At 42.1% G+C, this 14,074-nt stretch overlaps 1 protein-coding gene across 1 annotated transcript in view; it reads right to left on the minus strand.

The window, feature by feature from the left end:
- Positions 1 to 603: 603 nt before the first annotated feature.
- MED27 (mediator complex subunit 27) overlaps positions 604 to 14,074 on the minus strand; it is an 84,862-nt gene continuing 71,391 nt past the window's right edge. Inside the window, exons 6-8 of the mRNA XM_066563105.1 lie at positions 10,988 to 11,029; positions 3,804 to 3,881; positions 604 to 1,060 (exon numbers count right to left, since the gene is read on the minus strand). Of these exons, the coding sequence (XP_066419202.1) occupies positions 926 to 1,060; positions 3,804 to 3,881; positions 10,988 to 11,029 (255 nt within the window). The 3' untranslated portion in view covers positions 604 to 925. The remainder of the gene's footprint in view (positions 1,061 to 3,803; positions 3,882 to 10,987; positions 11,030 to 14,074) is intronic.

The following is a 14,074-nucleotide window of genomic DNA, read 5'->3' on the forward strand; positions in this document are numbered from 1 at the left end:
AGACTTCACCCACGACACCCCCGGGCTGGGACAGGAGCAGGGACCTTTCCCTGTGTCTGGGGAAAGGAAAAGCAGCCAAGGCTCATAGAATGGAACCCTCCCATCCCTTCCGAGCTCAGGGATTGCTGGGAGGGATCCTGCTCTTCTCCAGCGTGTTCCATGTACATTTTAAATCATTTAGGAAACACGCTGGATATCTGTGCTGCAGAAACTCTGCTTTAGGGCTGAATTATTTCAGTTGTAGAACACGACTGTCACTGCTCATCACACGTTTTCTAACCACTTAATACATGCAGATTTTGTTAACATTTCTCATTACAATTTCAGTAAAGGGAAACATCTGTTTCCCCCCCGCCTTAGAAAGTTACACTGCATCTTCCAAGCTGCCACATGCCTTTGAAATTCTGTGTTTAATCAATGCCATAATCTCCTCTTCCACAAAAATACCCCAGCATCCAGATAAGCAGCCTTGCAACAATTCCCCCTCCCAACATTTCAGCATGTTTAAATGTTTCCAGTTTTCCTGAAGAAAAGAGCAGCACTGAAAAATCCACACCAAACCCAAAGGTTTTGCTGACCAAACAGCGAAACAAACAGCACGAATTTTGAGAATACAAAATTTATTTCAAGCTTATAAAAGTCCTCAGCATTGCAAATTCTGTCACAAAACGTAAACTGTACAATGGATATTTTCATTAAAGTTTGGAGTCATGATAATTACTGCCAGATCTTCTCAGGCAGATCATTTCAGATCACACACACACACACAGAGCTTCTCCTGCAGGATGGATCAGTCCCACATGTGCCTCGCAGATGGCTGCTCCAGAGTCAAATGTTTCAGCGCAACCTCTCTGCTCAGGACAGGGAGGTTCAGAGTGGAGCCACCAGGGCTGTCCCAAGGCCCAGTGCTGGCTCCTCTGGGCCCCTACTGCCTGCAGGTGTCGTGGAAAGCCTCGAGGGTTCGGAAGTCCCTCCACGTGGGTGGGAGGCCATCCTGCAGGAACTTCCCACAGCGCTGGCACGGAGCCTGGAACAGCTTTATGTAACTCCTTAACCAGGTCTGGAAGGAAAAGGGAGAGAAATTAAAGAAAACTGGATATGGATGTTCCCCTTTGTCATTACTCTTGCCAAACAGGAGCAGCAAGGACAGAGGATGTGCTTTGGCCAGGCCCCAGTGAGGTGCAGGGTGATTTTATAAACACACTGAGGATGACAAGGTCACTGTAGAGCTGAATTCCCACTTATTAATCATCTCTTTTCTAGTCAGTTAAGCAAATTCATTAATAGAAATTCCTGCCCTGTGAGCAGGAGGCATTTGCAGCTCCAGAGCTGTGAGGGGAGGCGAGTGCTGCAACACCTCACATTTTTACTGGGATGTAATTGTTCCTCCTGGTGGTGCCTTCTCCAGCTGAGTGTTGGTTTGTCTCTTGCCATGACCATCTATCACCCCCTGCTGCACTCCCACTGCAGGCTGGGCTCTCCAGAGCTGAAGACAGAAGGACTCCCACATCCAGCTAATGAACTTCCTCTCTAATGCGATTTCAGGATCAATACTCACTGCTCATAAAAATACTGAGCCATTTTAAACCTGATTACACTGATGACTACATAGATATAAAATAAATAAAAGGCCAGTAGTTGTGGTGTTTTTGAGGTCTCCAGGACGAGGTGAGAGATGAGAATCTGATTCCATGTTCTCAGAAGGCTGATTTATTATTTTATGGTATTATATTATATTAAAAGAATGCTATACTAAAACTATATTAAAGAAAGAGAAGGATGCAAAGAATGAATAATAAAAACTAGTGACTGACTCAGAGTCCAACACAGCTGGCTGTAATTGGCCATTGATTAAAAACAATTCACATGTTTGGATAAACAATCTCCAGACTACATTCCAGAGCAGCAAAACATGGAGAAGCTGAGGCTTCTCATCTTCCCAGGAGAAGAAATCCTGGCAAAGGGATTTTTCAGAAAATATGACAGTAACAAGTAGTGCTGAACAACACAGGGTAAGTTCAGATGTTCCTTCACAAAGTTCCTGCCTCTGAAATGGGTTGTTCCCGTCATCACACGCAGCAATGAGCATTGCATAACCCAATTCCCCACTCAAGGAGATACACAACTAAAAAAACCCCAGACCAGCAGATTTATACTGTGAAGGATGCACATGAATCTTGTCATTTAAAGTCCTATTGAATTACATCGATAAGAGAAAATTGTTCTCTAAAGAAGAGGTCAGCTGCGTGTATTGAAACAAATCCTTCCATCTTCATCAGAGTCTTCTCTATAGCAACCAAACCTTGGGCTGTCAATAACTCTCCTCCAGAAGAACTAGATCTTGTCTGGCTTGAGCAGTAAATATGGGCAGCACAACTCTACAAGTAAATTGCTGTTATTTACTTCAGCTTGGATGGGCTTTGCTTGCACTATTGAGAAATCGAATTTTCTGAGCCATAATACAAAAATAGGTAAATGAAGTTAAATTGTGCACTTTAGACATGTGTTGACAGAAAAGAAAGGAATGGGTTCTTCATTCCCATCAGAAAATTAGGGCTCCAGAAGATCCTGTCATGAGGATTGCACAAGTGACAGCTGAAAGGCCCAACATATTGACACTTGTGCTGGTTTTGCTTTGTTGGAAGCTTTGGTGTTTTCTCTGATCAATACAGCAGGGCCTTGGCTCACACAAACCACTTGTTCTACTCAACACTCGTGTTCAGGACCATGTTGAACATGGATCTGACCAGTAATGGTTGCTTTCACCTTTCAAAACTGATTATTTTAAGATGCACTTTGCAAATCTCTCATCTTAGTGGCCTTTTTATTAAACAACCAATCCAGCACAGCAGGGAGGAGAGCCTGACTGCTCTGAAAATACACACTGGAAATTAAGGATGTAAAAGAACTGGTGCTAAATACTCCTAAAGACAGTGAATGGCAAAATGAGATTTATGTTTCCCAAAGTCTCAGCTGCATTGCTCCAGGTGAAGGGGCAACATAAAGGAAGGAAGTGGAGGAAAAAGCCTGAATTGTAAAGAAAATCTCCCCAAATCCTCCTCTGACTGCCAAAATTCATTTTGGTAGAAGGAATCCTGAATCTTAATTCCTTGTATTCACCCTCTGATCAACACGGTGCTTCTTATGCTAGTTTATTTCACAAATAGGATTCTACATACAAAAAGAATTAAAGGGGATAAACTTAAATCTGTACATCAAGGTAGAATTGTATTGGATTAATTTTATTCAGTAAGAGATGATCTGAATACTCCAGTGTTTCCTTGCTTCTCCTAACACCTGCTGCTGAGCTGGCTAAGTACACACAGTCCCACAGGAACAAAGTTTGGATACAAAATGGAACCTTCTGTAAATAATGCCCATCCCTTCCCATACTGGGCAAGCTCCTCAGCTGGATTACTAATTTGGGGCATTTCAATTTCTTCTTACCAGGGAACTGCCAGTGGAGCAGATTTTGTTCATGCAGAACTTGCACAGCAGGAACTGTCCAAGGGCTGGCCCAAAGGACAGAGTTTGGTTGAGGGAGTTTTTCCTCCTGTTCTGACCTTTGCAGACAGGAATCATCAGGCCAATATTGAGACCTGGACAGAAGAGCCATTCCCAGCTCAGTTTTCCAACACCAGTTCCCCCAGGGAAATGGGAATGGGCTCTTCACCCCTGTCCAGGTAGGAGACACAGAGAATCCCAGTCTCTGGGGGAATTCCAGCTGCATCAGAACTGCCTGTGTCCATCACTGCCAACACACTCAGATTGGGCTGGAAAAAGGTGTTTTCCAACAGACTTACCATGAAAGACCTGACCACCACATCTGGCATCTGGGGCAGCTGGTAGTGCAGCAGGGCAGTGGTTGCATGATCTGTCACCTGCATCAGACCAAAGGAGAAAGAAAATACCTTTGTTCACTCCCCATTTCACACAAAGCAGTGTCAGCCTGCAGGCAAACTACGAATTCCATGGGGAGGTAGCAAACCAGGGAGTACAAAGATTACTCAGTTTCATTTCCTCTGACATCAGGAATCAATTAATATGATTATGGTTTATAAATAACTTGCATTACTAAAAGATTTCTGATAAAAAGCTTTTTAATTTCCCAGACAGAGCCATAGCAAGATCACACATCTGGGAATTGTACATGGGCACAATACATATAAAATGTGTATTTATAATAACAAGAATAATTACAAGAAAAATCAGGAAAACTAACCAATGCTGACAGACTTTTTTTTTTATTTTAAATAAGTACAATTTTTCAAATTATTCTGGAAGGGGCAGTTTCTGACAGTTATGATACACTTTTCTAGCAGTATTCAGCCTGTCAACTGTTACCAGCACACTCAACAGCTTACTGCTTCTTAGAAATTCCATGTTGAATGCAAGAAATTATTGGAAAAACTCTTTATGCTGGACAATAAAGAATTCAGAACAACAACACAACCACAAGAACTCTTTCACAGATTTCAACTCATGAATCTCAATGGTCCTCATCAGTAATGTCAAAGCTTCCAACAAAACACATGACTTTACAGAGAGTGATTTAATTGTATTTTCTAGTTCTGGCATGGGAGTGGAACACTTCTCAGGGCCAGTCTACAGACTATGGCAAACTCTGAGTAAGAGGAAGTGAGAACTGACATTCCCAGTGCTATTCCCAGCTAGCTCCAGTTGCTCCCCATTTGCAGTGAAGTCCAATCCGGCAATGGGAGTTGGAGCACTCCAAGTTTCACTGGAGACAAGAGAGGCTCGTGCTTGAAGCTATTCAGGGAGCTGGTTTTGCCAAAGATATATTCCTGAATAAATCCATGTATAGCCAGGCTCTCATTCACACCATACAAACTTCCTCCACAGAGCTCTCCATCACATCAGGCTGTCTGAATCCAGTGCTGAGATTTCCTGCTAATTTCAGACCCAGGATCTGCTCCCCACCATTCTCACACACCCAGCTCCCTCACTCACATGTGATTCTGACATTTGGAAGGCAAAACTTTCAGGACTTTGCACATCCTGGTGAGTTTGCAAAAATATTCACAAAAAGGACCTCGGCCTGTTTTAGCCATTTCTGTGTTACCATGTAAAAATAAATATGAGAAATAATGTGATGAACTGTGCATTAATAGCACAGCATAACTCAAACCAGCCATTGCTTTTAAACACATCTCATGCAGTGCTCAGAAGCCCCCCCAGCTATCTGAATCTTTTTTTGAGATGGTGCTTTTATAGGATAGTAGCAGACATGTCAAAGAATAGGAAGTTCTGAAGATATTTATGAGCAGCCGTTCTCCTTCTGCTGTATTTCTACTTCTAACAAACTGTGGTTTGTTTTTTTTTTCTCTTTTTTTCCTCCTGAACAACAAAGTTGTTTTCTCTTGGCACTGAAGAAAGTCGCTTAAAAAATACTGCTATTAACAAATTTAAATTGACTGGCCACTTTGGTAAAGCTGCCCATATGCTGTTGCTATTGTAATGTAAAGATAATGAGATTCCTTGGGGAGATGAAAGCCATCCCAGCATTGCTGGAACACTAATAATGCCTTCTGCACGAAAAGAAGGCAATTTCTACCCTAAGCAAGAGCTGATAGCTAAAAAAGATCAAAGTGGGTGTCAAATTTGAGGAAGAAAAGTAAAGGAATGACTCCCCACCCCTTCCCAACCCAGCAAAAACCGTGATGTCAAACAGAAAGGAGCTGGGCCGTGGATAAACTGCCCAGGGCATGGGAGTGAGGGAGAATTTAACCCCCCCCAAGAGAACAGACAATGAGAGAAAACACAAACTGATCGAGATTAAAAAAGAAGAGGAAAAAGGAAAAAAAAGGGGAGGGGGAAAAGCAAAAAATAATCCCAAAAGATCAATACCCAGCTCTCCTAATGGCAATACAATTTCACACCAAAGCAAAGCAAAACAAACTGTGGATGTGCCAGCTCACTTAAGGGACATACTTTTTCTTCCAGCCAAGCTGGAATCAGAAACTAATTTATTCTGGGTGTAGGATGATATTTTGTACATCTCAGGGTTTTATTTTATTAACTCCACTTTTATCGTTGTGCCTTACCTGCTGCTATCTAAGTTATCAGTCACTCTCTAATTTCTCTACTTTTTTTTTTTTAATAGGGAAACATATTCAGGGGAGCACACATCGATTGGGATAGCTCTGCTCTGGACCTTGAAATGGATTTTCAAGAGATCTTGCAGAAGAGCTCAATATTTCACAATTCATCTATTGAAAAGCACTTGTGTTTCTTGTCTAAAAAAAAAGGAAAAACAAGGCAATCTCCTGCAGCAAAATTCTGCTGAATAAAATAGCCATTGTTGAACTAAGCACTTGGAGACTGAGGAAAAGAGACTTCAGTGACATGGAAAAAACAAATTTGGCAAAAAGTCTCAATTTTTCCCAGGAAGAGTTGTAATGCATTGGATTAGTATGGAGTTTTCCAAAGGTGACACATCCAAAAATGGCTTTATTGGGCTTTGATGACAGTGGATAGTCATACAGCATTCCCAAAGCTGGAAAATCCATTAAAAAAAATTAAATTATCCAATTTACAGGTGGAGAAGGCTGAGCAAGTGCTTCCTGTAAGTGGGAAAAGCAGCACAAAAGCAAAGACCTAAGGCACAGCCTTGCTCCACCACAGACCAGGTGAATGCAGCTATACCTGGCCCAATAAAAACCATCACATGGCTGAATTATAAAAGCTCCCTCTCCCCATGTATTCCAACTCACTGCCAGGAAATATCCTTCTCAAAAGTAAGTGCAGAACTTCCTTTAAGAGCCACAACTTTCCTTGCCACTCACTGGTTTATTCCCTCAAGCATGGCACTGACAACTCCATCTAATATAAAGGGATTCTTTAAATCCCCTGAAAGGTTTTTAATTTTTTTTTTCCAAACCCTTGTAAGTTCATGGCCTTAACAGTAGCCTGTAGCAATGAGCTGTGAAGGCTGATCACAGCACTGAGGGAAAGAAAAAAAAAAGGAAGTTATTTTATTAGTGTTTAGATCTTTTATAACATGGAAAACTGCACGAATGCCTTTGTTCATTTCCAAGGATTCCCATTACTCAATCTTCTCTCCAGGAACAGATCTGAGTCCCTCTGGAGGGAATGTGGAGCACAGAATGTGGTGCCTGAGAGGTGCTGGGAAGGATGATGGATGGTGGAACAGGCACTGAGGAACTCGCACAAATCTCTACACACCCTTCCCCAGTTCAGGAAAGCACCACCAGACTCCTCTGAAAAACAGCATTTATCCCTTGTTTTCAGAGCTTGCAGTGTTTAGTTATTATTTTGCTTGTTCTGCTTATTGGGACTGAGTCCCAGAGGTTTTATTTCACTGCAGGAGGTCTCTGAGGAGAGGCAGGGGCTGATCCTGCCCAGGTGACCCTGGAGCAGCCCAGCTCCTCTCCTTGAGCAGCAGCAGCAGCAGCAGCAGCAGCAGAGCCCACGCTCTGTCTCATGCATGCATTCATCCTGCACGTGATCTCACTCTGAGATTATTGACAAGAATACATCTTCATACATTACAATACTTATGTGCCCTTGTGCTGGTGAAAATGCCAGCACTTTGGGATCACAGGGCTCACAAACAGCTTCTCCAAGTTCTGGTGAAAATCTGCTTTGGGGAGAAGCAGACCAAGCAAAAACACAAGCAGTTTGTGGCATTGCTAGAACTGGTGAGACTGTTTAGGTGAAAATAAGGATGGGACTCGGAGATCAGAATGAAATAAATGGGTTTAAAGCTTTTGTATATGATTTAAACAGCCATCCTCCTCATAGTACCCAGCAACACCAGCTATGCTGCTCTTAACTGAGCAGCTGTTTGACACCATCTCCCAGTTTGATCCCCTCACAGCAGCTCCAAAATTCTATATTCTTCCTTCTTTTTTTGAATGCAAAGTTATGAACATGGCACCATTCTTTACAATTAGAATTTTGAACTATCTGCACAATAACTAGAATTATTCAGCCTTCATGTATACCAGGATTTAAGCCTCAAAATCTTTCCTTATTTCCTGCTTTATTCCTCCTCTTGCTTTAGTGGATCAAGAGGCACAAGGTGTTAAAATTAGGAGGTTTAAGATGAAAACATTTGCTCTTCCTGTGGAGTTTAAATGTCACACCAACATGGAAGCCTGAAAAACCTTTTCTTTGCTCCTTGTGCTTCTGCCCTTTCAGCATTCCCCTCTCTTATTTCCCAGCTCCATTCTCTGGATCTAACCCTGCTGCTGCATTCAGTGCCTGTAAGGTTTGTTCACCCCAGGAGCAGATTTAGGAAGTCTCCAGGGAACTGGGAAAATGAGTGTACACTGGAACAGAAATGGCCCTCCAGGAGCTGGCCCCCATCAAATCACACACACCCAGGTCCCCTGCCTACTAAGGAGGAGAGAGAAAAGCCTTGCTGACACAGCCACTGTTTGCAAACAAAAAGTCAGGACAAATTTAGCTTGGTTTGACAGGGTTGGATTGAAGATCAGAGGTCTCTGGTCCTACAAAGTTGTGCTGCAACCCTGTGAGGATCTGACAGGACTGCAGCTCCCCCAGGCAGGGATCTGGGGAACTCCAGATGTTTTACTTGTATTATCATTGAAGACAGATTTTGGGGACTTGGTTGGGGTTTTAAAGAGGAACAGCCTTGTCCTTCTGTACATTTACAGGCAGCAGAAAGGGCTGCTCAGCCTCCTCCATGGGGGCAGCAGTTACTCATCCCTATTTTTCCTTTTTCCACATTGCCATACTGGTGACTGCCATGAGAAACACATTTCAAGAACATTCAGATGTGCTCTGACACATTTACTCATGATTTTTTAGTGGCATGAAAACATTTGTTCAGAAAATCCTGCAGTACAGATCCTACCCTGGTAACAGAGTGTGATAGTTTCTGTAACACTATTTTATCTATTTCCTTCATTTTGCTACTCCTAAATCACTACTCCTGGGTATTACAAATAGACACAAGTGCAGCTTTAGAGAATAAAGAGGAAATCAAACCAAGCACTGCACCACAGAGAATTTACTATGCTGAACCACAGCACTTTCTGTCACCTGTTTGAAAACTTGACGTGGGTCTCAGCCTTAACTTCTTCAACTATCAGCTCAATCTACACCACCTATTGATTAGAAGCTGCCATCACCTTCCATTTTTATCACATTTCTCAGGCAAGAATCTGAGAGCTCTATGCAACCAATTCAGTGAGAGCTCCTGTGAAGTCAGCAAATATTATCCCAGCCTGAGGGATGAGAAACGCAGCCGAAGAGAGGTGAAGCTGTCCAAGGTAACACAGTGACAGAGCCAGCAACAAAATCTATAAAACTACTATAAAAACCCCCCACAGACACTTGTTCAGCTGGTTACAGAACACCTTTTCCCTGAAGTCTTTCTGGGTTGGTTTTTATTTTTTGGTAAATATGAATAATTTGGTATTTATCAAGAGAAAAATGGACAACAGGAACTTAGGAAGAGAATGAAGATTCTCATTTATCCATACTGCAGCCACAGAGGCAGCAGGAAGAGGGGTATTTTATGTTTTCTCACTGATCTCTTCTAGTTTCTGCTCTAAAGCATCACCTGGACATGAAGGGAAATTTATTCCACTTATTTATGCACCCTGAGTCCTTAACATGGACATCTAAGCAAACTGGACATTACTGAACTCTGTTATCTTCCTATAGACAATTATATCATCAAAACCTGATTATTTATTATCATTTAACACAAATTTAAGCAAGTTATTCTAAACAAAAACATCCAGGAGGACAATTTTATGCCCAAATGAGTGTACAACCAAACACACACACACACACACACACACACACTGGGAAATGGAGATGATGCAGGTCATCCCAGAACCTTACATTTATTCCACTGCAAAAATCACTTTAAAGCAGGCTGATAAACAAATGCTGTTTTACTTCCTGCTCTATTACCCTACTTGATGCAAAAATAGAAAGAATATTTCAACCACTAAATCTCCGGGGTGTGAAGAATCAACTGCAGCAAAAATTCGCTTTAATGCCAGGCAGAGAAGGGAGAGCAAGGCAGCTCCCCAAAAGCTGTCCTTTGATCTGCAGCAGGGCAATGTCCCAGGTCAGCATCCTCCCCTCCTGACTGCCTCTGAAACCTTGGAAGGGAGCTGCACAAGCACAGCCAAGATGCCAGAGTTTTGACCCCTCTTTTTAAGCTCTTTCGAGTCCCTGACCCCCATTTGCTTCACAAACTCCAAAGGAGGATGAAAGGAGCCAGAGCAGCAGCTGGAGGCTCCAGCTCCTTGAACTGGGGCTTGAGGGAAGGGAAACTGGAATTTAAACTTGGATCAATGTGAACTTACAGCATTCTGACAAGAGGCCTTCAAAGAGAAATCTTTCCTTCCTTGAAAATAGCAAGATATAGATCTTTCTAAAATACACTTTAACCTTCTTAGCAGTTTTATTTTTATTGCTGCCATTCTCTCATCAGGCTTCTCTTACTTTATGGCACAACATTCATTCCAGTAAGTCCCTCCTCTGGCTTACGTCATCGTGAGAAGAAGGGCAGGCAAAAATAATGCCATGGAAAATATTTACAAACTCATTTTGGAAAGGGGATTCCACTGATTTATTAAACTCAAGTTCTCAGGAATGTGAGGGAACAAGCCCCAGTGAAAATAACAAAGCAAAATCCAAATGAACCTGAAACAGTCCTTTCCCCCCCCAAAAGATTTAAACTGATTTCTCATGAAATTTTAAGACTAGTGTAGTATAATCTCTGATCTCCTATTCCAAACCATGGACTGGAACTGTGATGGGAAATAAATCCAAATTAATAACACTAGAAGTGATCTTCTTTTCTACTCACAGTTTTCCATCATTACAGATTATTGTTTGCTATTTGCAAGTTGTGATGACAAAGAATAAATTCTGAATTATTTAACATAAGGGCCCAGATATTTAAAATCAATTCCACATATGTGCCTTAGGTAGAGAGAAATGATGTGAGACTTACCTTCTGAAAAACTTGATAGTTGGATTTAGACCATATGTCAAGCTACAGTAGGAAAAATAGAAAAAAGTTATATATTACTACAGATAAAGAAGCAGCTTTGGAGAGAAAATGGATCAACAAAGATGCATCTCTGAGTTCATTCTTTTGACCCCTTGCCCTCACCTGTTGCAATCCAAGAAAGGGAATTAATAACATAAGATTTCCTTTGTATTGCAATGGAGAGTGAACACAGTTCAGCAGAGTTTCAATAAAAAAATTATACACACAAGACCTGTTGAATTAATGAGTTCTCTTTAAAAAAGCAAAATCTTCATTTGTATGGGGTTGTGGCTGATCTATGCAAATATTCATCAGCTTGAGTGTGTTTCTAAAATGAGGGCATTTTTATCAAGTTTATGCTTGTCTTGTGTTGAATAAGTGATTCAGTTACAAACGACACAAAGAGCATTTAGCTGAATTAAGCCAAAGCTTTGGGTCTACTGGGGCTAAATAAAACATCCCTCAGGAAGCTGCATTTACATTTGCAGACAAAAATCACACTAAGAGAGATTTAAGGTTGTAGATAAATGCACACATCCATGACTTAAACGTGTGCTCAGCTACACACAAACTAAAAGAACAAAATTGAAATTTAAGATTTCTTAGCCCAGTGGCTCTGGTGTTTAACAATTCCTACTGACACATCAATGCTCTCTTAGCTAGTCCTGTGGAACATCTCACACTCTGCCAAGGAAAAGCAGCAGGGAAAAACAACAGGAGCTTCCATCAATCCCAGACTTGCAAAGCACTTTTTTCCAACAGATCCCAGTGTACTCAACAATTCTGTATGCACAGAACTTGTCACAGGAAAGGTGTTTGATAAAGCATTAATCTCAGGAATCTTAGTCTAGACAGAAGAACTTCTGAGTGAATTTATGAAGCAGGGGCAGCTCCTCTAGTGCCTGATACCAGGGTTGGACACACGTGTTCTCACAAGGGGGGTTCTCTCTTTTTCTGGTACAACTGATTATTTCAGCTCTGCCTTAGGTGCCCATACATTCCAACTGACAGTACAAGACTCTCAAGGCACAAAAAGAGTCTGAAATGAAGGAAGTCACGTGAAGTGAGTAAAACACATTAGAGGGAGGTGAGGGAAGCGAGGGGGAAGGATGCTGAGTCCAAGTGATTAATTCACCATGCTAAAAATGGTCAGAATGCTAAAAGCTCTCACTCTTTCAGGAGCAGCAGTGTGAAGTGGCCCATGTCCAAATCCTGCCCAGCAGTGACTCCTGAGTCCCCAGAGCTCAGAGGGGACAGGATGATGCTAAAACTTCAGAAGCTGCTCCAGGATCGATGTTTCACGGCTCAGCACTGCTGACCTTGCCCTGAGACAAAAGCCAGCTGATGTCTCGATGTCCCAATGCCTTCTCCAGGCTGGATGGGGACAGAAGTACCCCGAGGCACCTCCCTGCAAACCTGGTAACATTTCCTGGCTCTTGGGGTGAGATCAAGAACCCCTCTGAACATCAGCATTCAGACCTTGACCCAGGCTTGATTTATTATCCCACCTGGGAAGGCAGCACTGCACTTCCAGATTAGAAAGGCCTACATTTGAAAATAAAAATTTAATGTATATTTTTAAAAAAACCATCCTGTTTTAATGTAATTTACAGCTTTTCTTTGACTGCAGAGTTGCTGTAATTGGAATGTATAGATGGTTTGTTAATCTCCAGTGATCAAACCAAGTATGTGATCCTCTCTAGTTAGGCTCAAAAAAAAGTCCACTTCAGATGCTGCTTTAAGATGAGTCCAACAGGTTCTGAATGTTCATTAGTTGGCATGGAGATGGGAAAGCTGAAAAAGTAATGAATGCCTGTCTTACAGACGTGATGTTATCCATGTTAAAAAAGGAAGAAAGAAAAAAGAAAGAAAGAAAAAGCCACTAGCCCCTGCTCCTTGCATACATCTTAAATGAGTGCCCACCTTTCCCTCCTGAAACTGAGGATTAAGGCAGAGGCAGATTAAAGAATGCATCGTTATAGGTCTATTATTCTTCAACTTTTCACTTTCAATCAAGACACACATTTGTAACTAAAAAACTGCTGAAAGCACAATTTCAGGGCATCCTCTGCATGTGAATTGAACAGGGGCTTTCTCTCCCCAGTGCCCCTCTCCCCAGCCAGCCCCAGCAGCTGGAACAAGAGGCCGTTTGCTGAAGGTCGCGGAGCGATTTCAAAGGCGATAACAAACCAGAATGTTCCCTGCATCCCATATCAAACAGGTCCGGTGCCAACACTTATTAGAGAAATCAGATTCAACCCCCCCTTCACCCAAACACACACAGAGCCAGCTTTGAAGTGGTGAGAATGCAGGGATCAGAAATTACCCCAGAGACAGCTCTGCCTGTCTTTGAAGCTTTCCTTTGATACTACTATTTCTTCTCCCCTCTTACGCTAGGAGGCTAAAAGCTGCCTTTTCTTATTGATATGGGGTAATTAATGAAGCCATAGCATTAACATAACCCAAGTTCCTGAACATGAGAATTCAACAGAGACACTTATGTTTCTTTAGTTAAGTCTAAGGGATGCAAAACAGGAATTTGGCTGGTGCCCACATGCCCTGCCAGGATGGTTCTTGGTCTCTGCATCCAAAGAAAAGCATGGTATTATCATGCCAAAAAAAATCCCAATATGATTTTTTTGTTGGCAGAAAGATGACTCAGCTGCCCTGTGAAGATGAGCTGCATAGCTTCATTTAGTCAGGAATCAGGAAAACACTAGTAATTAATTACCATCCATGGTTAAATTTCAATGCACAACAAGCATGTCACAGTCTGAAATTAAGGGTGGCACTGTGCCACCACTAAAATCATGAGGGTAATTAAAATGCATCAGTCTGTGGTGGACATGAAGGGTTAGGATGGTGAGCAACAGCAACTGTGAGCAGGTCCAGCACCCACGACATGTCAGAGCCTGCCAGATCTCACTTATTGTTTTTGCAAAGTGGCACCAAAAATGTCCAAGTTATGCAGCTGGCAGCTTGGCAAAGACATTCTGCAGGGTCTGTGAATAATTCACGAGAGAGGTACACGAGGCACTTAAGAAATGC

The sequence above is a fragment of the Molothrus aeneus genome, chromosome 19 (assembly GCF_037042795.1).
Source record: "Molothrus aeneus isolate 106 chromosome 19, BPBGC_Maene_1.0, whole genome shotgun sequence".
In the NCBI taxonomy this organism is placed as follows: Eukaryota; Metazoa; Chordata; class Aves; order Passeriformes; family Icteridae; genus Molothrus; species Molothrus aeneus.